General features: G+C 41.1%; 2 protein-coding genes across 5 annotated transcripts in view; one reads left to right on the top strand and one right to left on the bottom strand.

Annotated features, from left to right (window-relative positions):
• Nucleotides 1-773: 773 nt before the first annotated feature.
• On the top strand, nucleotides 774-25,677 carry CFAP97D1 (CFAP97 domain containing 1). 3 transcript variants are annotated; one of them, XR_006356275.1, is made up of 8 exons: nucleotides 774-897; nucleotides 2,410-2,480; nucleotides 2,828-2,946; nucleotides 5,535-5,658; nucleotides 6,627-6,683; nucleotides 7,580-7,710; nucleotides 25,233-25,364; nucleotides 25,521-25,677. XR_006356275.1 is itself a non-coding variant. In XM_044000717.1 (6 exons), the coding sequence occupies exons 1-5, from the start codon at nucleotides 774-776 to the stop codon at nucleotides 6,681-6,683; spliced, it is 495 nt and encodes a 164-aa protein (XP_043856652.1). In that variant the 3' UTR covers nucleotides 7,580-8,831. The 3 variants fall into 3 exon arrangements, 1 of the variants encoding a protein (XP_043856652.1); XR_006356276.1 differs by lacking the exons at nucleotides 25,233-25,364; nucleotides 25,521-25,677 and adding an exon at nucleotides 14,411-14,473; XM_044000717.1 differs by lacking the exons at nucleotides 25,233-25,364; nucleotides 25,521-25,677 and having other exon boundaries at nucleotides 7,580-8,831.
• The window catches only part of MPP3 (MAGUK p55 scaffold protein 3), a 56,584-nt gene continuing 39,619 nt past the window's right edge, over nucleotides 10,705-27,669 (bottom strand). For both annotated transcript variants that reach the window (XM_044000715.1, XM_044000716.1), the window contains exons 18-19: nucleotides 25,327-25,449; nucleotides 10,705-13,847 (exon numbers count right to left, since the gene is read on the bottom strand). In XM_044000715.1, the coding sequence (XP_043856650.1) occupies nucleotides 13,671-13,847; nucleotides 25,327-25,449 (300 nt within the window). In that variant the 3' untranslated portion in view covers nucleotides 10,705-13,670. The remainder of the gene's footprint in view (nucleotides 13,848-25,326; nucleotides 25,450-27,669) is intronic.

The raw sequence follows: 27,669 nt of genomic DNA, 5'->3' as shown, positions 1-27,669 counted from the left end.
CAGGACCCCAATTTGCTCTAGCTTTATTTTATTGTAGTCTCCTCTATCTATACCATCTAGTCAAACTGGGTGAATAGCTAATGAGTTAAACTATATTCTTCACTGGCCTCAATCCTGCCTTTTCCCATTATTGGGAGAATAGCACTCCCTAAGGCTCTTGATTCTAAGGGAGATGAAATCACTAGGGAGAATTCTGGTTTGTGGTGTTCCAAATTACTAAGGATTTTACAAAGATTGTAATGATTAAAAAGGATTTCTTTTTTTAAATTCCCCATCCCCTCCTTAACCACAAAGGAAGATGCTTTTCTTTCTTTCCCTTTCCCCATCTAAAATAGGACAAATGAATCTGAGAGCACGTGGGATCTCTTATTCCCATCCTACATGACAAAACTTAACTTTCTAATATCAGCAGTCAAGGAGAAGAGCTTACCGCTAATTATTATGGAGCTCATTGGTCTGCAGAGCACTTTATAAGAAGCTTTTACATTCACTGTCTCACGACCTACCTGTGCAGTAGCCATCAAAAGGGAATAATCCCCATTTCCCAGGTCAGGAAACTAGCTCAGAGAGGCAGGTGATGGGAAACTGACTGGGAGCCCAAGCCAACACAAACATACTCGGGGGTTTTACAAGCCTCTTTCTTAGCAACTTGGCTGTGCTTTTCACTGATGTCACAACAGGTTGACTATGACAGTCATTAATGGGGAAAGCTAAGTAGACCTCAGAGTTAATATGTTGGTGCCTCATTTCTGAACGGAGATTAGGAAGAGAAAATGAACAGCTCCTTAGAATACTTAGCATATCCTGCAATTGTTGCTAATCACAGACAAAGCACGACCTTTAAGAAGAAACTGGATGTCGGGCACCACGTGTCTCACAAGAACAGAGTGGAAGTAGGTACGTGTGGGTCAGAGGGTGTTAGTAGGTACTCATGGGTCAGAGTGTGTTGGAATCTCTAGGATGCTGAAAAGTGCTGTCTTAGTTGCAGTGATGCCAAAAAAAAAAAAAATGGCAGTTCGTGACTTCAGAATACCACAGGGCTTCTCAGGTGTGGCTTAGGAATCGATTTTATTTGTCTGGGCTCCTTTCTAAAAGAAAGGGCTTGGAGGGGTGGGGAGAGCACACGGCAGTAAGTGGGTAATATAGAGATACAAAAAAATTCAATAAAGCATTAAAAATACACAAAAGAAAGCAAAAAAGTTCAGAAGGGGACATGAAGTGATTTTATTACTACTGCATTAAATTTAATATGCATTTTTAAAACTAACAAGTACCATATAGAATTATTTTTGTTCTTATTTGTATACTGAAATGTTTGGGTTTATTGATGATTGCTAAATTCATAATAAATAAAAATATTATTTGTTTTATTAAAACAAAACAATGCAATGGAGGCTATTAGCCAAGCCCTTCTGGATTTGGTCAAGGTAAAAATGAAGATCTGGGAATGCCTAACATGTTCAACTCCTGAGTTCATTTCATAGAGTTGATGGGGCCTGAGGCGTTCAATGAAAGGAAGTAAATAGGAGAGAAAATAAGATGTCAGTGCCTTTATTTCTAGATTTGTGTGGGGTAGAAGTGTAAAAAAAAGTTGGTTTTATAAATGCCAAAAAGAAATTTATCTGTGGGATGGTTTCTTTTTATAGATCCTACCTTTTTTGTCATAGCACACACAATCTAAGTAATGTTGCTTTGAGAGATCAAACCAAACTAAATCTGTTTGGCCTTCTAAATATAATTGAACTGTTTGAGTCTTCTTGTACAAAATGACTAATGTGGAAATGTTTTACATGATTGCACATGTATAGCCTATATCTGATTGCTATATCTCAGGGAGGGAGGAGGGTAGAAAGGAGGAATAGAATTTGGAACTCAGAACTTTAAAAACCCCCACAGATGTTAAAAAAAAATTGTTTTAACATGTAATTGGAGGGGCAGCTAGGTGGTGCAGTGGATAGAGCACCAGCCCTGGAGTCAGGAGTACCTGAGTTCAAATCTGGCCTCAGACACTTAACACTTACTAGCTGTGTGACCCTGGGCAAGTCACTTAACCCCAATTGCCTCACTAAAAAAACTCAAAAACCATGTAATTAGGGGAAAGGCAAAATATATATTTAAAAATTTTAAATCATATATATATATATATATGATCTGGCTTTAACCTTAAATTTTTCCTAAATCTGAAAGGGATAGATAGATAGATGGATAATGTGTATTTTTGTGCATATATATATATAGTGTATATATGTATGTGTGTATATATATATGTATATGTGTGTCTGTGTGTATGTGTATATATGTGTATGTAATAATGCTGGGTGGATAATTTAAGAGATCAGTATGTCTATTCAGGTTTTGTAATTACAGTCATGATACAACACATTCATTTATTTTATACTTTTCTTCTAGCTAAGCCTACAGTTGATACCAAACCTCCACTGGCACATACACACCATATTTTAAAACTAAGTAAATTACAGGTATGTGATCTGACTACTCCCAGAATCTCCTCTATGTCAGCTGAAAAAGATATTAAACTCTTAAAGGGGACCAATTACCCAGAACTTTGCCAATCACAAGTTGCCCAACCCCAAAGCATTTTAATGGACCTTACCCAAAATTCTTCCCCATCTAAAAACTCCACGTTTCCCAACTTCCATTTCTCTCTCAACCAGCCCTGTTTCTTCCTCTGTCAAATGAGACCGGGCTTTCTCTCAAATTCCCACTGTTGTTGCTACAGGAATAAACACATGTGTCTGTCCTGAATATAGTTCAGCTCCTGAGCACAGAAACGACGTAACCATCATGGTGACATTTTTATTACCAGGGTGAACAAAAAAGAATTAATAAAATCGAATATGAAAACAAGCAACTGTGTCAAAAAATTGCTGATGCCCAGCGTGGTCCTTCCAAGGTGGATTGCTGGAATGAATATTTTTCCAAAAGGTATTATTCTCACCTTGCCTCCCAACAACTGCCATGAGCCTTTTCTCTGAATACCAGCATGATGTTTAACTCTCATTATTCCTGCCTCCAATCTCTCTTCATTAACACAACATTGCCAAAACAAACTTCTTAACACACAGATCTAACCAAGACTCTTTGCTGTCTAGGAAAGAGGCTCCCTATCCATTTCAGGTTGGCATTTTAGCAGGGATGTGCTGAGCTGGACTAGCTCCAGAGCCGATTGTTAAATTTTTGGGGTGAGCATTTACCCCTTGAAAATAGGCAAAAGTTACTAATCAGGGCTTAATTTATTGTTTTGTTTGATTGTCTAGAGCCTTAAGAAAGTGATAGAGAAAACTAATAATGCAGATTAAACTTTTTTTTTTTTTTTTAGTGAGGCAATTGGGGTTAAGTGACTTGCCCAAGGTCACACAGCTAGTAAGTGTTAAGTGTCTGAGGCCGGATTTGAACTCAGGTACTCCTGACTCCAGGGCCGGTGCTCTATCCACTTCGCCACCTAGCTACCCCCAGATTAAACTTTAAAGTGTGCTATGTGTATTTTCAGAAAGCCTGTTGATATTAAACACTTAGTAGCATATCCCTACATTTAAGAGACCTCCATTTTACCCCCATGCTCCTTTGTGCATATGGTGCTTGGAATTCCCTTCCTTCACACTTCTCCCGGTTGAAATAGAACTCGGGTCTACTATTCAGAGCTGGAGGAGACCTCAGGCACCACCTCATCTAGTCCAGACTGTTGCCCTTCATTTTACAGATGAGGAAACTAAAGCCCAAGACAAGTTACTTGCCCAAGGTCACACAGGCCATTGAGTAGTTTCAGTTGTGTACCACCCTTTGTGACCCCATTTGGGATTTTCTTGACAGAGATACTGGAGTGGTTTGCCATTTCCTTCTCCAGTTCATTTCACAGATGAGGAAAGTGAGGCAAACAGGGTTAAGTGACTTGCCCAGGAGCACACAGATCTAGTACATACGGCTAGGCTGAGTCCGGATTTAGACTCAGGTCTTCCTGACTCCAGGCCCACCGGACTCTGCTGTATACAGGTAACAGAGTTGGGAGCTGAGACATCACAGAAACACAGACCCAGAAGGTCATCTTGTCCAACCCCACTGACTGACATCGATGAATCTCCCACCCTCTACCCAAACCACCGCTTCCTCTTTTACATTCAAGATCCACCTCCCCTGCCAAGGGAACTCCCTGATCACCAGCACCATCCCACCCCCACTGGAAACAAACCCCTCCTTCCTCAAATTTCCCTACAGCGCTTAGTTCCTTAATCACATTCTGTCTGATATCCGTCAATGAGCATTAATTAAGCACCTACTATGTGTCAAGCCAAGATATAAATGAAACAGCCTCTGCCCTCAAGGATCTTACATTCTATTGAGGGAGACAACACGTATATAACATGTACATGTACAACATGTACATAAAAGTATATATGCCTCTCCCAAAAATAATCAAGATAATTTTGAGAAAAGGGAGGAGTAGGGAAGGAATCAAGAAGCATCTTGTATAGGATTGTGGTGTTTGAGTGGAGGTCTGAAGAAAGCTGGGAGTTCTAGGAGGCAGTGGTGAAGGTATGTGCAAAGACCCAGAACAGCAAGATGGCTATTTGGGCTCCTGTTTGTGAAGTCATCTTCTCTCCTTTAAACTCCTCAAGGACAGAAACAGGACAGTTTCTTCCTCCCCTAACATCTAGCAAAGGGCCTTGTGCACAAGAGTAGTCAGTTAGTGTTTCTTCCATTGAATCCAATTAGGAGATTCATAGGATATGGATCTAGGGCTAGAAAGGACCTCGGAAGCCAATCTAGTACAATCATTTTACAGATGGGGAAACTGAGGCTCGGGGAGGCTAAATTATTTTCCTAAAGTCACACAGGTGGTATCAGAGGTAGACTGTTAACCCAGGTCTGACCAGAGCAGCCACAGGAAAGAGGTACCTTTTTATTTTCCCTTCATGGGTTCCATGCAAACTGGAGGGTTTTCGACGAAGACAAGGAAAGGCAATGTTCTGAAAGCTGTGAATAGGATATAGGTGTGCCTGTATCATTGGGCTTAGTGGAGAATTGGGTGGCTCTGGTTTTCATTAAAGTAGTCTTAGTAGCTTTGTGATACTGGACAAATAACTTAATTTGTGCCTCAGCTTCCTCACCTATAAAAATGGGGGGAGGGGTTGGATCTTTCCCTCCCACCTCTAAATCTATAAACCCATTTATTATATGTGCTATAGAAGCCAGGATCTCAGACTCCAAGACAAGGGCTCCTTCCACTGAACCCCATCACCTCCCTAAGTCAGTACAACCAAAGTACCCAGTTGCTGACTGATGGTTTCCCAAGAAGAGAACTTCCCTGTCATCTAAATGCAGGGCATGCATGTTCCCCAGTGTTCTTCCTAATCTAACAAGTCTGCAGAGGTCACAGAGCAGGTGAACCCTTTCAAGGCCATCCCACCTAGAAACTTCCAACTTCTTCCCTCCTGAGTCCTCAGCCCAACCCAATGAGAATCTTCACTGTTGCTGTGTTTCCACCAGCCTTGGTGTTTTGTTTTTTTCTCCCCCAGCTTAAATAGAGAAACTCGCAACAGGGAATTAGTGAGAATTACTGTGGAGAATCAAGGAATTCTACGGAGACTTGGAGATCGTAAACCTCACTACGACCGAAGGGCATCAGAGATAGACTGGCAGGCATGTGTGGAGGGGTTATATGTATTTTATTTTCTTAGACAAACAGATTTCTTCCGGGTTCCAAGGGAGGAGAACCTTCAATAGGATTCCCAGGTAGCGGAGCTTAGCGGTCAGTGAAATGAAAAGGGACACTAAAAGGGAGCAAAAAGAAAGAACTCCAGTCATCCCCAAGGACTTTCTGGGATGGCTTCAGGTAGTTTCAAATAACAGGAGCTTCCTTCCCCACTGACCATGATGCTTCTGACTTATGAAGACAGAACAGAAAATATGGGTTTGGGAAGGTGTGGGCAAACAGAAGACAGGAGTCTAGGTCCAGACTCATTGGTTAGTGTTTTTCCTGTTGCTTAACAGCACAACTGTAAATATCACCCCTTAATAAAGTGCTTTATAATTTGCAAAGCCCAACCCTGTAATGTTGGTGGTACCTCTTATTGTCATGGCATGTCATGATTATTAATGCCATGACATATGATACATGAGAAATACCAAACGATATTTTCCCTTTAAAAACAAAGCAAAACACCTCAGGGTAGGAGTTTCCGCTCTCAACCTGACTGAGCCAAAGTTGAAAATCTCTCAGCAGGACAGTAGATGCCAGTGAGTGAATAAGCACTTAGTAAGTGTCTACTGTGTGCTAAGCCCAGGAGAAAGACAGATAAAAGACAGTCCCTGCCCTTGAAGAACTTATAGTCTAATTTGGGGTGTGGTGGGGACCATATGCAAACAACTCTATAAGAACAAGCTATAGACAGGATAAATAGGAATAATCAACAGAGGGAAGACACTAGGATTAGGAGGGGTTGGGAAAGGATCCCTGTAGAAGGTAGGATTTCAGCTGGGACTTGAAGGAAGCCATACCCATCCAGGACTTAGGACTGCAGTATGTCCAATTTCTGTACCAGCACCTACCGAAGCAGGCCATAAATGCTAGTTCACTGACATAAATATTTCTGCCTTTTTCCTTCAAGAATTCCAGACGGTATATAAGAAATACCACAAGATATCTTCTCTACAAAAAGGACTAGGTATGTGCCTGCTCCCTTCACTCTTTACTTTAAAACCCATAGTTTTTACTTTAAAATCCATTCATAAATAATGAACTCCATAAATAATGGATACTACAGAAAGCAGGCAGATAAGGTATGTGCAGGGGAGAACTGGAAAGAGGAGACACAAATGATTCTTGTTCTCCAAATGTTCACCATTCTTTCAGTTATGCTGAAGTTCTGTTATAAACATGAGGACTCTGGGACTGCCCAAAATATCAACTTGATAGTTTGTATATCATTTATCAGAGGGTCCTATGGACTGGAGTTCATCTAGTCCAATTCTCCTTAGGGAAAGTGAGGCCCAAGGGTGATTAGGTTGATCCATGTCACATGAGTTAGTAAGGTAGAATTTGAACCCAGATCCTCTGTCTCCAGGGCCAATGTTCTTTCATTATTAGCAGTGATTAAATATTGGGTGAAAAGAGACATGATGATAATAATGATAATAAGCAGGATCATAATGAACATTTTCCTAGAGGCTTTAAGGTTTATATATCATATACAAGATAGAAATATACTAGATAGATAGATAGATAGATAGATAGATAGATAGATAGATAGATAGATAGATAGATAGATAGATAGATAGGTAGATAGGTAGATAGATAGATTTGAGAATTATATCATTTAAGTCTCACAACCCTGGGAAGTGTAAGTTCTACAAAAAAGGAAACCAAGGTTCAGAGAAGGTAAGTGACTTTCCTACAGTCATACTTAAGTGTTAGAAATGAACTGTGAATCCAGTTAGTCTTTACTTCAAGGTCACCATGCCATAAATCATTGTTGTCCTATGTAATTGATCTCTCTCTCTCTCTCTCTCTCTCTCTCTCTCTCTCTCTCTCTCTCTCTCTCTCTCTCTCAATAATTAAAAGAAAAATCAACATGGGGGGAAAACCCAGAAACAGCACGGTGATCTCAAGTCAACTTGGATTATCATGGAACTCCTAATTGGATGAATGAATGGATCTTAGGAAGCTACAATAAAACTTGGCACATGAAATGAGTAAGTTACGTTATATTCCTCACCTGAATCTAGAGACAGAAATGGAACCTGCCACCAGAAAAAAGATGCAAGCACGTTTTTATTGTTTTTTTTTTAACAAAGGACATTTCACACTCAGACCTTATCACCCTTTTAGAGATAGACCAAAAACAAAAAGAAAAAGGTAATCATCAAGCTACAAGTTGATTTCTCCGCCCCCCCCAAAAAAATCATGTGACAAAACCATGGTTAAAAAACCAACACCACATGGAACAGATGTTATTTTTTTTATTCTGTCGATATACAAAACTGGAAAAAGAACCTCTTGTTTAAAATCCAAATACACAGAACAAAGATGTCTGCTTGCATCTGCCCACAGCAACAGTGAAATACTCCATTACCTATGATGAAAATATGTATCAAAGAAAATTGAGACCACAGTGCATAGATTTTATTGCTGACCATACAAGTCAGCACATGTTACTTTTAGAGAGAAGGGATGGTTTGCCATTCCCTTATATTTATTCTCAGTGTATACAAATTATTCTCTATCTTTTGAATGTCATTGACTCTATGTGATCCATTGGCTCTGAACTATATCTTTTGAGGATGGGTGTTGTACTTATTTCAAAAAGGTCCCATAGTTATTAAAGATATTTCTAAGAAATACTATTTCTGGCTTTGTGGTCGCCCGCTCATGCCCTCAAGGCTATGACTAGGCTAAACTGGTAGTTACAAAATTAGATTTGAAACTAATGTCTTCAAACATGCGTGTATTCTAGCGTGCTGGGGACAAAGCATGATCTGTGACCACCTAGCATAGTAGAGTGTGACATGATTAAAAGGGATTGTTTTCTTATGTTCACTTGAGTCCTGTGGATAAGGGACTGCTAAGTAACAAAGTAGACCCCACCCCACCCCCAAGATCTCCCTGGATTGGCAGCAAGTATAATTGTCAATTATCACTTAAAAGGTGGCAAATAGAAAGAGGCTACTAAATTGTACATTAAGAATCCCTTGGCATTGGGGGCAGCTAGGTGGCGCAGTAGAGAGAGCACTGGTCTTGGATTCAGGAGGACCTGAGTTCAAATACAGCCTCAGACACTTGACATTTACTAGCTGTGTGACCCTGGGCAAGTCACTTAACCCTCATTGCCCCGCCAAATATTAAAAAAACAAACAAACAAGAAAAGTATTTTGGGGGCAGCTAGGTGGTGCAGTGGATAAAGCACTGACACTGGATTCAGGAGGAACTGAGTTCAAATCCAGCCTCAGACACTTGACACTTACTAGTTGTGTGACCCTGGGCAAGTCACTTAACCCCCATTGCCCCACCAAAAAAAAAAAGAATCCCTAGGCACACAGTGACTTAGAAAACCTCATATTAACATTATGTTCTGTTGTATATTTATTTATTTTGTTAAATACTTCCCAATTCCATTTTGATCTGTTTTGGCCCAGTATTGTGGGCCTTGTGGGCAGCTGGACTCCTATTTGACACCTCTGGTAGAGTGGATAAAGAGCCAGCTTTGGAGTTCAGCTGGGTTCAGGACTGGCTTGTGATATATTAGCTTCCATGATTATGGTCAAGTCCCTTAACTTCTCAATGATCCCAAGCAACTGTTCTCCACCTCCACTCAGGATAATAACAGCCAGTTGGGCGCTGGTAAATGTTTGAACCAACCAGCTCTTGAGAAGAAGAAAAATTATGCCCAGGATATAATTTTAATCTGCATTATTAATGTTTTTCATCACTTTCTTAAATCCAGACAATTTAAAAAAACCAATAAATCAAGCCCTGATATCCAAGGTGTAAATGCTCCCACTGAAAATTTAACAGTGGGTACCAGCTGGTTTAGCACACCTCTGAAATAGCTAATATTCCTATACCACTTTATTTATGGTATCGACCTCATAGGATTCTCCCAACATGAAGCAAAGAGGCTACTGTTATCCCCACTTTAGAGATGAGGAAACTGAGGCTGAGACAAGGAAGGTGACTTATTTGCCTTGTTGTGTTCCACAGCCAGCAAGTGTCAGCCAAGGGGTTCAGACTGTTCAGAGACTCTGATTACACTAGGCTGCCTCCCTGGATGTTGTTCCCCGATTAGGATCCTAGGTACATAGATTTAGAAAGGGACCTTGGAGATTCATCTAGCCTAACTCCCTGCGCCCCTCTCGTTTGACAGATTAAGAAACTGAAGCTCAGAGAGCTTAAGCTATTTGGTCCAAGGTCACACAAGTTGGCAGAGCCCAGATTTGACCCCAAATCCTCTAATTCCAAATCAAGTACTTTCCCTACTCACTTTGCCTTCTCATGAGGCCAAAAAAAAAGAAAAAAAGAATTTAAAAATTTGCAGTTGACTTCTTTGGGGTCTGTTAAGTCCCAACCAACATTTCAAAACAAAATAGAGAAACATCTTGTTTATTTGCCATCCTCAATTCTGCCTCACATAATTGAGAGCGCAAGTTCAATTCAATTCAAAAGACATTGAATTAAGAATCTCTTACAAGCTTCCAACGAGGTAAAATGGATGAGTGTGAAAATGAGTCTGAGTTATTAGTGAGTGTGAGTGTGGGGTTGTTGCCAAAGTTTGCTTGGCATTTAAATACACTTCCTAGTTAGGAAGAAGGGTTAGCTTTCAGCCCTCAGTCTCTACTCTGTCTTCAAGTGATTCATGAGATCGTAGGGTATACTTGCTTCACATCAACAGTTCATATCAACAGTCTCCTCCTGACTTTTAAAGGAGGACCAAGAACCCATCTAGTCCTTTCTAATTCACATATCTAATAATACCCAAAATGTTGCTGAGAAGACTTTTTAAAAATCAAGCTACTTTATTTGTAATCGTAAAGACCTAGGGACCAACCACCTCAATGACCAACTGTTGGTGAATGACAGGATGAACTGTGGTATATTACTGAATAATACACTGCTGTGAAAAATGACCAGTATGAGGAACAGAAAGAAATTTGGAAAGACCTCTTATACAAAGTAACACAAAGCCAAGAAAACAGCAACAAAGGAGAACAGTATATACACTGATTATAGGAAAGGAAACCGATTTCCACAAATACAGAGAAAAAATGAACAAACAGCACTGAAGAGAACACAGAGAGAGAACCTAATAAATGGGTACGGTCATATCGTATGTAGAAATTTATTTTTAAGTATAAAGAGTTGTAAATGTATTTATATTTGTTTTTGTCCTTTTAAAAAGTTAAGTGCACAATAAATTGTTTAAATAAATATATATATTTTTTAAAATAACTAGGCTCAAAAAAAGAGACTATGCTATTTTAGGATATTTTTTCATATAAAATGCTAGGGGGAAAAGCTTACATTTTATAGGTAACCAAAAAAAGATGCTACATTTAATGCACTTTCTGTTCATGTGTATTAACGCACATCTGTCAAAAAACAAAGGTTAATTTAATCATCGTGTAACCAAGAAAGCAACACACACAGGCAAACACTACAAGACATCAAAATTCAGATCAATGCAACAACCAGCCCCAACTCCAGGGGACTGGCGATGATGAAACACACCTGCTTCCTCCTCTTTTAGAGAGGCAGATGTTAGCCTACAGGTACAGAGGGAGACATACGCTGCCTGAGATGGTCAGTGTGTTGGTTTGTTTTGATCAGCTCCAGACATCTATGGCAAGAGAAGGTAAGGTGAAGGGTATTGGGAGATGATACTCTGACAAAAACATCAGCAAGACATTTTAAAAATTGAGAATATATCAGAAAGTAATTTGTGCTTCAAAATAAAAATACAAACCAAGAACAGCTGTTTTAGGATCTGAGGTCTATATGGCGCTCTGACAAAAACATCGATAGAACATTTTAAAAAATGAGAATATATTAGAAAATGACTTGCGGTTGAATTTTTTAAAAATGCAAACCAGTGGGGCAGCTAGGTGGTGCAGTGGATAAAGCACCAGCCCTGGACTCAGGAGGACCTGAATTCAAATCCAGCCTCAGACAGTTGACACTTACTAGCTGTGTGACCCTGGGCAAGTCACTTAACCCTCATTGCCCTGCAAAAAAAAAAAAATTATATATATATAAAATGCAAACCAGTGACAGATGTTTTAGGATCTGAGAGATATATATACACACAGACACATATACACATATACATACACACTTATCCATATATGTATGTGTATGTGTATATGCACACACGTGTAGACATATGTATACATATATCAGAATCACCACCCTGGTAGCAGTAGAATGTAAGAACTAGAAATCCAATGCAGCATTTTCTTCTCATCGCATGGATGGAAACTTCAGGAAATCTCCTTTTTCCTGGCAAATTGTCTGGAATAAGGGACCCCTGTGAAGCATGTTGGGGAGAGAGCCAATGGGACAGCAGCTTGCAAAGCCTAGCCCAAAGAGAGAGATGCACAAGTCAGGCCACTGTTATATCCATCCATGCACAGTGAGTTATGGAGCCAGGTGGGCCTGGCTGAAATGAGAGGTTTTAGTCCTAATACAGTAGTGGCTTGTGCAGAGAAGCCCACAACTCAGGTAATAAGGAAGGCCCTCTACTAGGAGAAGAAACTTAAAGGGGCTAAATTAGGATAATTACCTTTTCCCCTCTGGTTCATTTTACTTTTACTAGCCAGCTGAAGCCCTCTTGGGTTCTCATTGGTACATGGGCCAAAAACATTTACTTCTGTGTTGGTTTCCAGCCCCTTTTTTCCGTCTTAGTATTGCTGAGAAGAGTCCAGCTCATTTATCTTTTGACAGTCACAGTTTTATGGGTTCATAGTCAAGAACTCAGAAGTAAGAGGGAAACACTTCTGAGAAATCAAAAGGAAGTTCACAGAGCCCATGCACTCAAGATTAGCTGGCGTGTTTTATGTAGGATCATATATTTAGAATCAGAAGGAACATTGGAGGTCCTCTGGTCTCACCCCCAGCCTAGAGGCCCAGAGTGATTTGCCCAAGAAAGTGACAGAAGCAGGATCTGAATCTGGGTCCCTTCATTTTAAATCCAGCATGTATTCCACTGGACCATGATGACTGTTGGATCAGAGCATCCCTTGGACTCTTATTCTGACTCTTATTTGTACTTTAGACATGACTCTGCCATCTTTGGAGAAGGAGGGAGGAGGCAGAAACTATAATTTCAAAAGTCACGGCTGACAGGGACCACTTAGGGTAGGGCAAAGAGCCCTACTCATCTACTAAGCCTATGAGAAAAGACGTGGGTGTCGACCACCCTCATTGCCAGGCATCATTTACTGCAGGCTCTTCCTAGCATTGACATTTCACTGGTAAAGAAAATCTCCAGGTGAAGGGACTCCCTCTACCAGTGCAAGTCTGTACCTTTTCTACAATTTAAAGTCTTGGAGAATCCTTGCCTCCAGGACTTAGAGGTTAAGTGACTTGCCCATGGGTCAGAAACGAGACATGAACTCAGGTCTTTCTCCCATCAGGGCTGGCTCTCTACACACTAACTACACCATGCTATTTCTCTATATGGTTTAGTAGGACAGGGAAATGTGTTAATACCTTTTACTAAGACATCCATTCAAAATGGTTCTGATAAAGTTTTCTTGTTGAAAGGGCAGAAGGGATGCCTCTTTAATTATGTGGAAAATTCACTTGTGAGAAACGCCTCCTTTCCTGATAGTGTTGAATAAATGAAGGGTGACCTTATTTTCAAGGCTTAAAGATCTCCTGGCAAACGTAATTAGTTTAATTAAGGTCTCCGACTTAATTAGGTCTCTGAAACTTGAACACAGACAGCTACCAAACTTTGGTATGAGGCATCAGCGTCAACTTTTGTCTTTGATATTTTCACGACGAAAACATATTGTTCTTAGAACACCTTCATCCCCATTGATTTCCCCGATCCAAAGGGGGCCAAGTCTGATTTTTTTTAAAAAGAGAGATTACTTCCCACTTATAAATTTCTTCTGTAAGAGGCGTCGATGATGGCAGACCTAGTGGCAAGATTGAATTACCTGACCCAGCTGACTGGGACCCAGTAAGAGTCTTTACTCAACTTCTCTAAGATCCCTTTGAGTTCATTGTATGTACTCTGGAGATCCTCATTCACCAAGACCACATCCACCAAGTGGCCATAATGCTGATCTATGAAGGCCGAGGAAGAGAGCATCTCCTGTTGCTCCTCACTCTGCAAAGGAAGAAGCCATTATGGTAGAACAGAGAAGAAACCATAGTAACAATCACTGCTAGCATTTCTATGGTGCTTAATATTATCTTCACAACCCTGGGAAATAGGGGTTATTTTTATCATTTTTGTACAGCTGAAGAAACTGAGGCAGACAGAATTTAAGGGACTTGTCCAGAGTCATTCAGCAAAAAAGTAGCCAAGGCTAGATTTGAACTCAGGCCTTCATGATTGCCATAGCTACCTCTGGAGGCTGGAAAACCTACCACACAAAGGCTGCAAGGACTTAGTACCAGACAGCATTCCCTCCTAGTTTTTAAAATTGCAATCAGACAGCCATGCTACTTGAACAGGCCTCTGGGGACCTCTGGCCCTCTGTTTCCTTTATAAAGTGGTGTAGATGATTTCTGAGGTTCCTTCAAGCTCTAGAAAAGATGAATATGACTAAGCTTGAGAATTCACAGTTTAGTGTTGTAATAAAAAAATCACTGTCACTTACCTAAATTGCATACCATTGGTCCACTAGACAAAAAAAAAAATCTAAAAAATCAGTGCCTTCTTTCAAGGAGCTTAGAATCTGACGGGAGACACAGCTTGTGAACAATGATCTACAGACAAGATATGGATGGGACAAAATGGAGCGGTCTTGGGGAAAGGCCTGCAGAAAAGCTCTGGAGTCTGAAGCCCAGCTCTGGCACCTAATACCTCAGGGTGACCATGGGTAAGAGACTGAACCTCTCTGGGCTTTAGAGTTTCCTTGTCTGTAACAAGATAGGGCTGGATAAGATGACTCTGGATGTCCTTTCTAGTCCTAAATGTATGATATTTGTCCCATGATAACTTGACACAAATTTAGTAACATGGATACCTTCATCCAGACATTTATTGAGCCCCTTATGCTACACTTTGCTAGGCATTGTTTGGTTTTTTTGTTTTGTTTTGTTTTGGGTTTTGCAGAGCAATGAAGGTTAAATGACTTGCCCGGGGTCACACAGCTAGTAAGTGTCAAGTGTCTGAGGTCACATTTGAACTCGGGTCTTCCTGAATCCAGGGCCAGTGCTCTATCCACTGCGCCACCTAGCTGCCCCAGCTAGGCATTGTTAAAGTTGTAGAGGTGTTAAAGGTACAGTCCCTGTCCTCAAGTAGTTTACAATCTAAGAGTATTGAGCCCCTAGCATGATTATAAGGGGCAACTAGGTGGTGAGGTGGATAGAGCTTCTTGGAGTCAGGAAGACCTGAGTACAATTTGGCCTCAGACACTTCCTAGCTGTGTGACCCTGGGCAAGTCACTTAACCCTGTTTGCCTCAGTTTCCTCATCTGGAAAAGGAGCTGGAAAAGGAAATGGCAAACCACTAGCTATGTGACCCTTGGCAATTCACTTCACCCTCTTTGAATTTCCTCAACTGTAAAATGAGCTGGATAAGGAAATGGCAAACCCCCTCCAGTATCTCTGCCAAGAAAACCCCAAATGGGATTACGAAGCTTCACACACGACTGAAACGACTGAACAAGGGTCATGAGGCATAAATGGGAAGCATTTCACATAATGGGCAGTAATTAGTATTAAGTTGATATTAAGCTAAATTAAGGGTTTCTGAGTTCACTTGGATATCCTTGTATAGAGCATTTCTAAAACTGAAGGACCCCAGACCCTCCAAGAGGCAGAAAGGAGAAGAGGGAGCAAACACTTCTTCCTCCCTAATTCTAGGGCCAGAAGTCTTAGACATCAAAGTCTACCATATTTGTCATGAGATCAGGGCAAGCTTTAAGTGGGATTTAAGGACAAACCATCCTTCATACCTCATCAAAATTCCCAGGTTTTTGGCCACTGTTTTCTCACCTGCAAAATTAACATAAAATCCCAGCAGCACTTACAATGCAGGTTTAGAACTAGAAGGAACCTGGGAGTCATCCAGTCCAATCTCCTTATTGTACAGATGAGGAAACTCAGGTGTACAGAGGTTAAGTGACTTGTCCAGGGTCGCACTTGCCCAGGTGAAATTCAGAGGCTGAATTTCAACTTTGGTCCTCTTAACTCCAGGTCAATTGCTCTATTCACTATAGCACCTGGCTGCTTCTAGGTTGTCCCCAGATCAAATGAGATAATGTATGGAAATCCTTTGTAGACCTCAAAGCTATACAATACAAGCTAGTAGTCTATTTTTAGCTCAGATTTCTTTCCTAAGACCTAACATTAACCCCTTTAATAATTAATTATAAACATAGCTAACATTTATGTTATTGTTGTTTCAATTGTGTCAACTTTCTAGAAACATTCTTAACCTGGGAACTGTAAACTTATTTTTAAAACATTTCTATTATTATTACTAAAATATTTCACTATAATAGATTTCTTTTGTAATCCTATGTACTCTATCATATGCATATAGAAACATTTTTCTGAGAAGGGGTCCATAGGCTCCACCAGACTGCCCACTGGGTCTGCAACACAAAAAGGGTTAAGGTCCCCTGGTCAAAGATAACTAGTTGCAGTGAAAGTGCCAACTGGCATTGATAGAAGGATTTTCTTTATCAGGAAGTTCCCTACACCAGTGAAATCACAGATATAGACCCTACCCCTATAATTGACATGCAATTCAGACTCTAAGGTCAGAGGAGAAAAGTCAAAATAAACTTATGAGAGCAAGTCTTTGACTTTTTTTTTATTTTAGTGAGGCAATTGGGGTTAAGTGACTTGCCCAGGGTCATACAGCTAGTAAGTGTTAAGTGTCTGAGGCCGGATTTGGACTCAGGTACTCCTGACTCCAGGGTTGGTGCTCTATCCACTGCGCCACCTAGCTGCCCCTAGAGGTCCTTTTTAACTAAAGAAATGGAGAGCCACTCACTACTCAATTCTGATAGGGGAGGGCCACAGCTTGCCAAAGAAACTATTCTATTTATCTGAGTAGGTGCCCTTCAAGAATCTGTGATTCCTGGTAGACAGACAATAAAATCACAAAGTTAGAGTTTGAATTCCTCTCTTTCCCTTCCTCTTCCCTTCCCCACCCTCTTCTTTGCCATTTTACAGATGATGGAACTGAGAAACAGAAAGGTTGTCAACACTTGTTCAAGGTAATATGGGTAGGAAAATAAATATCTGAAAGGTAAACTGATTCAAAGCAGTTGAGCACATCAGCACTCATACAATTTATGGTAGTGTTGCTCCCTCCCTTTTGTAGGGCAGCAGCTGCCTGGTTGGCAGAAAAGAATTTCATCCATACTTGAAGCTCTCCTGGGTTCAATTCAATTATCTATGAATATGACATCTTTTTGTGCAGCCTTAGTCTCTCTCCTGTGCTCCAGTCCCACATCACCATTTCAAACTGGATGTTCCATTGGCATCTCAAACTCGACACATCTGAAACAGAACTCATTACTTTTCCCAAAAGCCCATCTCTCTTTTGAATTTCCCTGTTACTGAGGAGGGGACCAGCATCATTTCACTTACCCAGGTCTACAACCTCAGTATCAACCTAGACTCCCCGCTTTCTGCCCCACAAATCCAATCCATTTCCAAATCTTATTAGTTTGGTCTCCTAAGGATCTTTCCAGTATGTCCCTTTCTCTCCATTTACTTAGCCATCACCCTACCTCCTGCCGTTATCCCTCTCACCTGGATTATTACAATAACCTTCCATGGAAACTCCCTTCCTCAAGTCTCTACTCATTGCAGTTTATCCCCCACACAGTAGCCCCAGTGAATTTCCTAAAGTGAAGATCTGACCATGTCCTCACCTCTTAACTCAATAAACATCACTAACTTCCCTATTCCTTCTAGGATCAAATATAAACTCTGCTGTTTGGCATTCAAAGCACCTTTCAATATGTCATCTTCCTGCCTTTCTATTTCTCCTACATATTACTCCCCTCCTCATACTCTACAAATCCAGCCACATTGGCCTATTTCCTGTCTTTCACACACAATGCTTCTTTGCTCTGGCTATCCTGCTTGCCTGAAATGTTCTTCCTCCAGGTATCCCTGAATTCCTTTAAGACTTAGCTCAAGCATCACCTTTTTGTAGGACACTTTCCTGGTATCCCCCACTGGTGAACTTTGTATGAATCTTAGATATGTAACAGGATGTAGGAGACCCGCTGACCAATAGCCAGTAGGAAATTCTCCTATATTTTTCAACTTGAGCCCCTGGAGAACTGTAAAACAGTGACCAAGAGGTTATCCTCTATGCCATCTTTAGGGAGGGAAGAGAAGTTGTTTTGCAAGAGTGGTGAGATCCAAAAGAAGAAAGTAGAAGCAAAGATGAGAGCAAGAGGCAAATAGATAGGTCAGACGGAAGAACTATGTCAGACTAGGTGCTGATGAGAATTGGGGTATCCTGTTCCTGTTCATATTTATTTTCAAAGAGAACAAATGACATCACAGGTGATGTCATGACTTGTGCATGGATTTAAGTGAGACAGAGCTGCATGAAGTCATGGACCTCACTCTCCCTTCCAGAGTCACCTAAGTCCCATAACAAGACAAAAGTCAGGACAATGGGCAATGGTCTGAGATGCAGTGGATGACCTTGGTGGTGGCGATGTCTGGCCAAGCACCTGCTTCAGCCACTTTCCATTGGAAGAAATTGTTCTCATCCACCCACTCCACTGTGGGAAGTTTTCACATGCTTGGCATATACACTCCCCTGATTCACTTACTGGTTTGAGGTCTGTCGGTTACCCTCACTCTGGGTTAACCTGTCTGCCAAGATGGTTTTCCAGGGTGTGGCCACTGTACATGCTATAGGTTATTGGGGAAATGAACCATTCTAGTCGTAGTGAAAATGCCACCACCATGGAGCAAACTGACAGGGAAAAGGAAGGTGAGATGCAAAGACAAAGACTGTAGGGAGCTATGCAGAAGTAATATGGAAAAGGTGGAAAGTAGGTAGGACAGTTCATGCTATCAACAGAACTGGTGAATCAGTACTTTCCTCATCCTTTGCTTCATTCATATTCTCTCCAGGGAGAGAACTGAACTTGTTTCTAAAGGGTTTGTTTTGTTTTCTCTTTCGTGGTTTGTGTGTGAGATAAAGTGGCTAACCATTGAATTTCTGGGTGTGTGTGTGTGTGTGTGTGTGTGTGTGTCCCTACTGAATTCTGGCAGAGAGAGAGGTAACAGGTGGTAAAGTATCCAGGAGAGAAATTGATAGATTTTTATAACTGTTGGGTCTTTCCCAGATTGGGGGCTCAGAGCTGTACAGAAGAAAGATTGATTCATGGTTTTATAGCTTCCCAAAAGCAGAAAAAGAGAATATGGGTCCAGGCCACTTCTAGATAAAATTAACTTGGCACTTTCTGATGGAGGGGAAGGGTGAACCATCTGGGAGCTGGTTTTGCTGAGTTAGTAGCCTCAAACACCCCTTCTTTCAATTGTCTTCTCCTGGAAAATTTGAAAGAAAAACCATTGCCCTAAGGGATGGAGCCAAGGGTTTTGGACAAGAAAGAGACCCCTGAAGGGAGGAACTGGGAAAGAGGGATACTGCCCACCAGAGGGTAAGGATTGGAAAAGGGAGCTCAAATGAATTCTTTCCCTATTTTTCCTCACATCTCCCAATTCAACAACAGCAACAAAAACATCTTAAGTTATTTAATTTTATATGTGTGTGTCTCGTTATAGTACTGAGTGGACCACGTCGCAAAGGCAATGCCAGGGAAGCGCATGCTCTGAAAGGTACTACTATGCTAGAAAAGCTTTGAGGGTAGTCCTAAAGATAAATCATAACTGATTTTTGAGGACTAGCCCAACTAAGTAGAAGTTGGTCATCTGTAATCTAGCCACTTGGTGATCAATTCTTTGACCATGACAATCCAGGAAACAAAGGAAAGACAAAATGTCTCTAGGTCCTATAACCCCTTTTGAGTTCCCAAGTAACTATGGGCAAAGTGATGGGAAAGAGCTTAGGTAAGCCACTACTAGTCCCCTGTTCATCAGGGATGGGGGTTGGGGTGGGGAGGGAGTAAGCATATAGTACCTACTATGTGCCGGGTACTGTGATAAGTGCTTTTACAAATATTATTTCATTTGAGCATCATCAGCCCAATAACGCCTACCCCACACAATTGCTAATCTTATATATGCTAGATATTATATATGCATTGTTGTCTTGCCTTCTAGAAGATAAGTTCCTTGAGGGCAGCAGCTGCTTCAATTTCAATTTTGTATCCCCAGGGCTTAGAACAATGTTTGGCACATAGTAGATGCTTTTAAAAAAATGCTTGTTGGGGCAGCTAGGTGGCACAGTGGATAAAGCACCAGCCCTGGATTCAGGAGGACCTGAGTTCAAATCTGCCCTCAGACACTTGACACTTACTAGCTGTGTGACCCTGGGCAAGTCACTTAACCCCAACTGCCTCATCAAAAAAAAAAATGCTTGTTGAGTAGTTGATGGATTCAAAGATATATATGACTTCATTCATTTTGTTACAAGAGTACAATGACTTCAAGTATCTCACAGGTCACTACTGGTCTTCCAGTGTGGTTATAGCTGAAAAGTTTACCCCTTTCCTCATCCTCCCCACTCCACTCCCTGCTCTGGACAATTCCATCAAGAAACCTTCTACACTTATCTATACCCACCTTTAAATCTTTTTTTTGTTTTTTTTGTTTTTGTTTTTTTTAGTGAGGCAACTGGGGTTAAGTGATTTGCCCAGAGTCACACAGCTAGTAAGTGTTAAATGTCTGAGATCGAATTTGAACTCAGGTACTCCTGACTCCAGGGCTGGTGCTCTATCCACTGTGCCACCTAGCTGCCCGAAACTTTTTTTTTTTTTGGTTTTTGAGTGAGGCAGTTGGGGTTAAGTGACTTGCCCAGGGTCACACATCTAGTAAGTGTTAAGTGTCTGAGGCCAGACTTGAACTCAGGTCCTCCTGAATCCAGGGCTGGTGCTCTATCCACTGCGCCACCTAGCTGCCCCCCCCTTTAAATCTTGGCAAGAGTTGGTAGAGCATGGGCTGTACTGATATAGCCTTCTTGAACCTAGGGTCACCCCCAGTCCATGATTTAGCATCAGAGGGGGATTTTAGTAGGACAATGGAGGGATGCCATTTTACAGATGAAAAGACAGGCTGAGAGCAGATAAATGACTTGATCATGATCACACGGTTTTAAATGCCAGTAGTAGAATTCAAAGATAGTTCTCTTCTTCCAACATAATGAGGAAACTCCCTCTGCCAACTAAAATTGGTACCTCCTCTTCAAAGGAAGTTGCCTAAAAGCATCCAGAGGTTAAGTGATTTGACCGAGATCACACAGGTAGGGTCAGAGGCAGTACTTAAACCCAAGTCTCTATCTACCACTCCATGACCTCCTCTCTTAAGGAAAACAGAAGCGTTGGGGTAAGGTGAGGGAACCATGGCATTGAACTCACAAGCCAACTTCAAAGTCACATTTTATTTCCTTCTGAAGAAAGCATAAAATATCCTAGCTGCCAGCTAGGTTCTCTGGTTTTTACAAAACTTTTGGTCTTTTCTCTTGAATATTGTCATTGTTCAGTCATCTCTAAGGGCTACCTCAGGTTGCAATTATCTGCAATTCTATTTTGTATATTCTTGTCCTTGAGGCATATTCCCATCCTATCACATGACTTCTATCTCCTGGGATCCGTGAGCAGGTGAATATTGTCTAGCAGCAAATACAGGGGATCTTGATCTAGAATCCTCCATTTGATTTCCAGAGATATCATCTATTCCTTTGCACAAGTCTCTGACCATCTCAACTCACCCATATGTGAAAGGAGGGTCAATGATATCTAATAAACTTCAGTAAAACTTGTTACTTAAGATTTAAAAGATATAGGGAAAAATCCCAAACAAGAAAAGCATTAGTGTTTTCATGAAGGAAAAATGCAATAACTAATTGTGTCTGTGCTCTGAAGTAGTCATAACTGTGTGTGCATGCGCATGTGTGTGTGTGTGTGTGTGTGTGTGTGTGTGTGTGTGTGGAGAGAGAGAGGGAGAGAGAGAAGAGAGAAAGAGAGGGAGAGGGAGACAGAGACAGAGAGAGACACAGAGACAGAGACAAAGAGACACAGAGAGAAAACTATCCAAGCAAATGAAATTTCAGAGGGAATAGTTAACCTACTTAAAACTATGAGCTTTTAAAGAGTTTTAGGAAAAAAAATAAAGAGCTTTAGAAAGTAACTATGCAGAGAAACATGGGAAGATTGTTTTTGCCTTTCTTCCTAACCCCAGCACTTAGCACAGTGCCTGGCACATAGTACAGAAGGGAAGGGGAAGGGAACAAGTATTTATTAAGAGCCCATGGGGCAGCTAGATGGCAGTAGATAAAGCACCAGCCCTGGATTCAGGAGGATCTGAGTTCAAATATGGATTCAAGCACTTGACACTTACTAGCTGTGTGACCTCAGGCAAGTCACTTAACCCGCATTGCCCCACAAAAATCAAAGAACATACTATGTGCCAGGCACTACACTAAGTTCTTTACAAATATTATCCCATTTGAGTCTAACAACCCTGGGAGGTAGGTGTTGTTATTATAATCATTTTGAGGAAACTGAGGCATACAGAAGTTAAATGACTTGCCTGGGTCCCACGGCTATTAAGTGTCTCAAGCTAGATTGGAATTCAGATCTTCCCGACTCTAGCCTCAGCACTCTATCCACTGTGCCACCAGCTGGCTGCCTTGCTAGATGAGATTCTGAGAAATCTCTGCATGAATAAAAATGTGGGTTTTTCAGCCTGAAACATAGAAGACCTGGAGCCAAGTTTCCTTTCTTTGTGCTAGTAGGAGACCACATCAACCTGTGCATATGCCAATCTCCCTGAATATCAGGCCTTCAAGTGCTTCAGTAATCAGATTCCTAGTTCATGCTGGGATGCTAAGTGAAAAGATGTCCATGACTAAATATTGCCTGGGAGTAAACTTTTTTTAAAGCATTTTAGGTGGGTAGGACTAAGGTTAATGAACATATCTCTTGAGATAAAACAGAGCTGTTCTGTTTTAGCCAAAAAGCAAGGCATGGTGCAGTAGATGGAAAATTGAAGTTGAAGTGAAGAAAACCATATTGAAATCTTGCTTCTGATACTTCCTACCTGTGTATCCCTGGATAAGGCTTTTAATTTCTCTGAGACTCAGTTTCCCTACATGTAAAACAACTACCTGACAGGATTGTTGAGATGCTCAAATGAGATAATCTATATATATGGCCCTCTGAAGTTTTCTCTTGTAATAAATCAAGTTATTACCCATATCGCATGGAGTTTTAATTATTGGTTAACAACTTAAAAGTGCTACATTGGGGCAGCAAGGTGGCACAGTGGATAGAGCACCAGCCCTGGATTTAGGAGGACCTGAGTTCAAACCTGGCCTCAGACCCTTGACACTTACTAGCTGTGTGACCCAGAGCAAGTCACTTAACCCCAATTGCCTCACACATAAAAAAAAGAAAAGTGCTACATAAAAGTCATTTGTCACCATTACTAGAACTGGACAGCTCCTGATTGTATCAGCACTCCAACCACAGACCTAAGGAGGAATTTCGAACAATGACCTTGCATTTGCATCTTGTCTCTCTCCCCACAGCAAAGGATAAGCTCCTTTTGAGTAGGAGTTGGTTTTGGAGTTTGGGGTTATGGTTTTGCTCTTTGCATCTATCCCCAAAACCCAGCACAAGGCTTAGAAGATAGCAGCAGGTGCATAGCAAATGCTTGTTGATTGATTTTTTAGAAAGGATGTTCAAATCTCTTCGATGAGAATTCTGCCAGAGCATTAGGCTTCTCAGGAAAGGTTATGTTAGCATCTGGCTAGAGCAGGGATTTGAGCCAAATATAGCACAAGGGAGAAAACACAGGATGTGGCTCTGTCTAAACCCCATCCGAGTCAGTGCTACTCTCTGGTCCTTAGTTTCTTTCTTTGTAAAACCAGTGGCTTGGGCTAACTGATCTCCTCTCCAGTTCTGATTCTAGGATTCAAGGAATATTACTTCAGTCCACAGCATACTTTGATGAGATGAGGGAGGGAGGGAGATCATAGTCAACTAGCATTTACGAAGGACTGGGTATAAGGAACTATATCAAGCACTAGGGATAGAAAGAAAGGAAAAAACAAAACAAAATCCACTTCTCTGTTCTCAAGCCTACAATTCATGTGGGGGGAGGGTGGAAAGGGAACTAGAGGGCAGATTGTCTGTTGCTGTAGATTTAAAATTTTGTTCAAGTACTGATTCAGAATAGAATGACTATTTGACTTTGGTAGAGAGTTCAGCACATTCATTTATAGCTTGTTACCTTCTGGGATCTCAAAATCCTCCTAAAATTTAGAGCTAGAATGGACCTGAGAGGCCATCTGGTCCAACCCCTCCTTTACAAAGGATGAAAATGAGCCCCAAAGAGAGGAAGTGTGGGGGCAGCTAGGTGGCACAGTAGATAGAGCACTGGCCCTGGAGTCAAGAGGACCTGAGTTCAAATCCGACCTCAGACACTTGACACTTACTAGCTATGTAACCCTGGGCAAGTTACTTAACCCTCATTGTCCCACCAAAACAAACAAACAACACAACACAACCAAAGAGAGGAAGTGACCTGCCCAAGATTAACAGGAAGGCAGGCAGGGGCAGCTAGGTGGCGCAGTGGATAGATAGAGCACTGGCCCTGGAGTCAGGAGTACCTGAGTTCAAATCCGGCCTCAGACACTTTACACACTTACTAGCTGTGTGACCCTGGGCAAGTCACTTAACCACAATTGCCTCACTAAAAAAAAAATATGGGGCAGCTAGGTGGAGCAGTGGATAAAGCACTGGCCTTGGATTCAGGAGGACCTGAGTTCAAATCCAGCCTCAGACACTTGACACTAGCTGTGTGACCCTGGGCAAGTCACTTAACCCTCATTGCCCCACAAAAAGAAAAAAAAAAGAATAATAAAAAAAATAGGAAGGCAGGCAGTCTACCACTGGACCTAGAGTCAGGAAGAACTGAATTCGAATCCCACCTTAGACATTTAACTACTGAAGGATCCAGGGCAAGTCACTTAACCTCTGTCTCTGTCATTTTCCTGATCTGTAACATAATAACAGCATCTACCTTTCAGAGTTGCTTTGAGGAATAAATTGAGACGATATTTATCTAGTGCTTTGCAAACCTCAAAGTGACTTATAAAATGCTAGCTAGCTATTTAGTTCGAGTGGCTGGGCTAGAATAAAAGGGAGAATCCTACCTTGCCCTTCCCCCTCAACACAATACCCCAAAAGGTAGCTTTCTAAGGGAAAGTGGGAGAACATCAAAGTCAAAAGTTGGATCCTCTGCCTGGACAGGTCCCAGGCAGCAGGGCCTTAGGCTCTCTCCAATGGAACTAGCCAGTATTTCTAGGTTTCTCTCAAAGAACACTTTATAAAGAGGGTCTTGTGTCGGAAGCATTTTTTTTCCTTTCCAGGGGATCCTTGGGATGTCTTTCCACACAGAGTTTCACTCAGAAGAACTTTGACAACCAGGCCTCCAGCAGAGAGAATACAAAAGAGCTAACTTACTAGTGGACTTGATGCTTCCTCAGAAGTTGGTGACATCGGTGAGTTCCTCTTCCCTTCTTGGACATGAGGCTTTACAAATATAACGTAGGGTTTGAACTCGGGGGTCCTCAGCTGCTTCAGTGCCTGGGAAAGGGAAATGGAGAAAGGAGAGTGCCTACGATTACAAAGTGGTATTTTTTTAACCTCTCCCGCAGAGCACCAATGGCCAAAATCCACCTTGGCATCTCTACAAAGACAAAGACTTCATTCATCTCTGAAGACGAGGCAGTAACTTCCTGGTAGTGACATTTCTGTCCCTCTTCAAACCTCTTTTCCCTCCGCAAAAGGAATTCAGAATCAGAGAGCAAAGAGTCTGCCTTTGTTGGGAGGCTTTTAAGGGAGTTTTGCTGGTTTGGGTCCTATGTCTTTGTTTTGTTTTTTAAAGAGGTTAAGTGACTCCCAGGGTCACACAGCTCGTAAGCAGGTGAGGCTGCATTTGGACTCAAGTCCTGACTCCAGAGCCAGTGCTCTATACATTGCACCACCTAGTCACACCCTGTGTCTGTTTTTAATGTACTGGAGTATGTTCTCTGAAAGACCTAGTGAATATCTGAATAACCAGATGACAAAATACTAGTCATTATGGAAACTTAGATTTATAATTGAAAGGGGCCTTGAAGACCATTTCAGTTCAAATTCCTCATTTTACAGATGACAAAGCTAATATACAGAAAGGTTATGTGTGTGACCCTGGACAGGTCACTTAACCTAGTTCTGTGCCTTAGTTTCCTCCTATGTAAAACTAGGATAATAATAACACCTACTCATAAGTAAGATGAGATTACATATGTAAAATGCACTGTAAACCTTAAAGCTCTATACATATTCTAGCTGGGGGCAGCTAAGTGGCACAGTGGATAGAGCACCGGTCCTGGATTCAGGAGGACCTGAGTTCAAATCCAGCCTCAGACCCTTGACACTTACTAGCTATGTGACCCTGGGCAAGTCACGTAACCCCAATTGCCTCACAAAAACAACAACAACAAATGCTAGTTATTATTAATTCTGGCCATTTAAGCACAAATTAACACTCTCCCTATGCCTCTTCCCAGCCCCCTGACCAAGAAATCCCTTGATGTTTATTTTTATTTGTGTGCATCCTACCCTGATGCCCAATCATGATATTGAGTTGATCATATGTTCTCAAAGGCAATGATAGTAAAGCACAAGCTTTGAGAAGCTTTGAGGGTGATCCTGGAGACAATCTGTGAACTGATGCAGAGTCAAGTGAGCAGAACCAAGAAAATGATGTGTGTAATAATAACAACATAATGAAAATGAACAATTATGAAAAACTAAGGATATCTGACCAATGCAGTGGCCAATTATGATTCTAGGGGATGGTCCATGATGATACACGATGCCGCCCGCTTCCTGACAGAAGGGTGATGGACTCAAGATGCAGAATGAGGCGTGTATTTTTTGATATGGTTAATTGTGGAAATTTATTTTGTTTGACTATGTATATTTGTCATAAGAGTTTATTTTTCTGGTTTTTTAATGGAGTCAGTTGGTGAGAGAGAAAATAAATGCTGGTTAGCTGAAAACATGATATATGATAGATAGATAGATAGATAGATAGATAGATAGATAGATAGATAGATAGATAGATAGATGAAATGCATAAGCATTTATTGAACACCTGCAGTGCCCCAGGTATTGGCCTAGGTGTTAGAGAAACAAAACCAAAAATGAAATAATCCCTGCCTTTGAGAAGTTTATCAAAAAAGGGTATAAAAGTGGGTAAATGAAAGGGTTGAGAAAGATTTCCAGGGGGACAGGCATATTTTTTATATAAATATGAGAACAAACTAGTAATATGTATGTAGCTAGTGGTTTTGTTACAAATGATGAATGAATGAATCTTATTCATAGATATATAAATGAAGGAATATGGAATTTATATTATATATTATTATGTTACATATCACATACACACACATATATATGTATATATATGTGTGTATATATATGAATCTTATTTATTCACCAAAGCAAAGGGCCCCTACTTGTAAACCCTTTGGTGGAAAGGGTTAAATTCTGTGTGTTTAATAACAATCATGATCATAAAGTTGTGTGTCTTTACACGTTTGTTTTTGTTTTTGTGGGGTTTTTTTGTTTTTTGCAGGGCAATGAGGGTTAAGTGGCTTGTGCAGGGTCACACAGCTAGTAAATGTCCAGTGTCTGAGACAAGATTTGAACTCAGGTCCTCCTGAGTGGACTTTATCCACTGTGCCACCAAGCCACCCCCATAACTTACACTTTTTATTAATTCTCCCTGCCAGTCCCCTAAAGGATGATAAA

The sequence above is a fragment of the Dromiciops gliroides genome, chromosome 4 (genome assembly GCF_019393635.1).
Source record: "Dromiciops gliroides isolate mDroGli1 chromosome 4, mDroGli1.pri, whole genome shotgun sequence".
Classification (NCBI taxonomy): Eukaryota; Metazoa; Chordata; class Mammalia; order Microbiotheria; family Microbiotheriidae; genus Dromiciops; species Dromiciops gliroides.
This window is presented reverse-complemented; position numbering and strand designations above follow the sequence as displayed.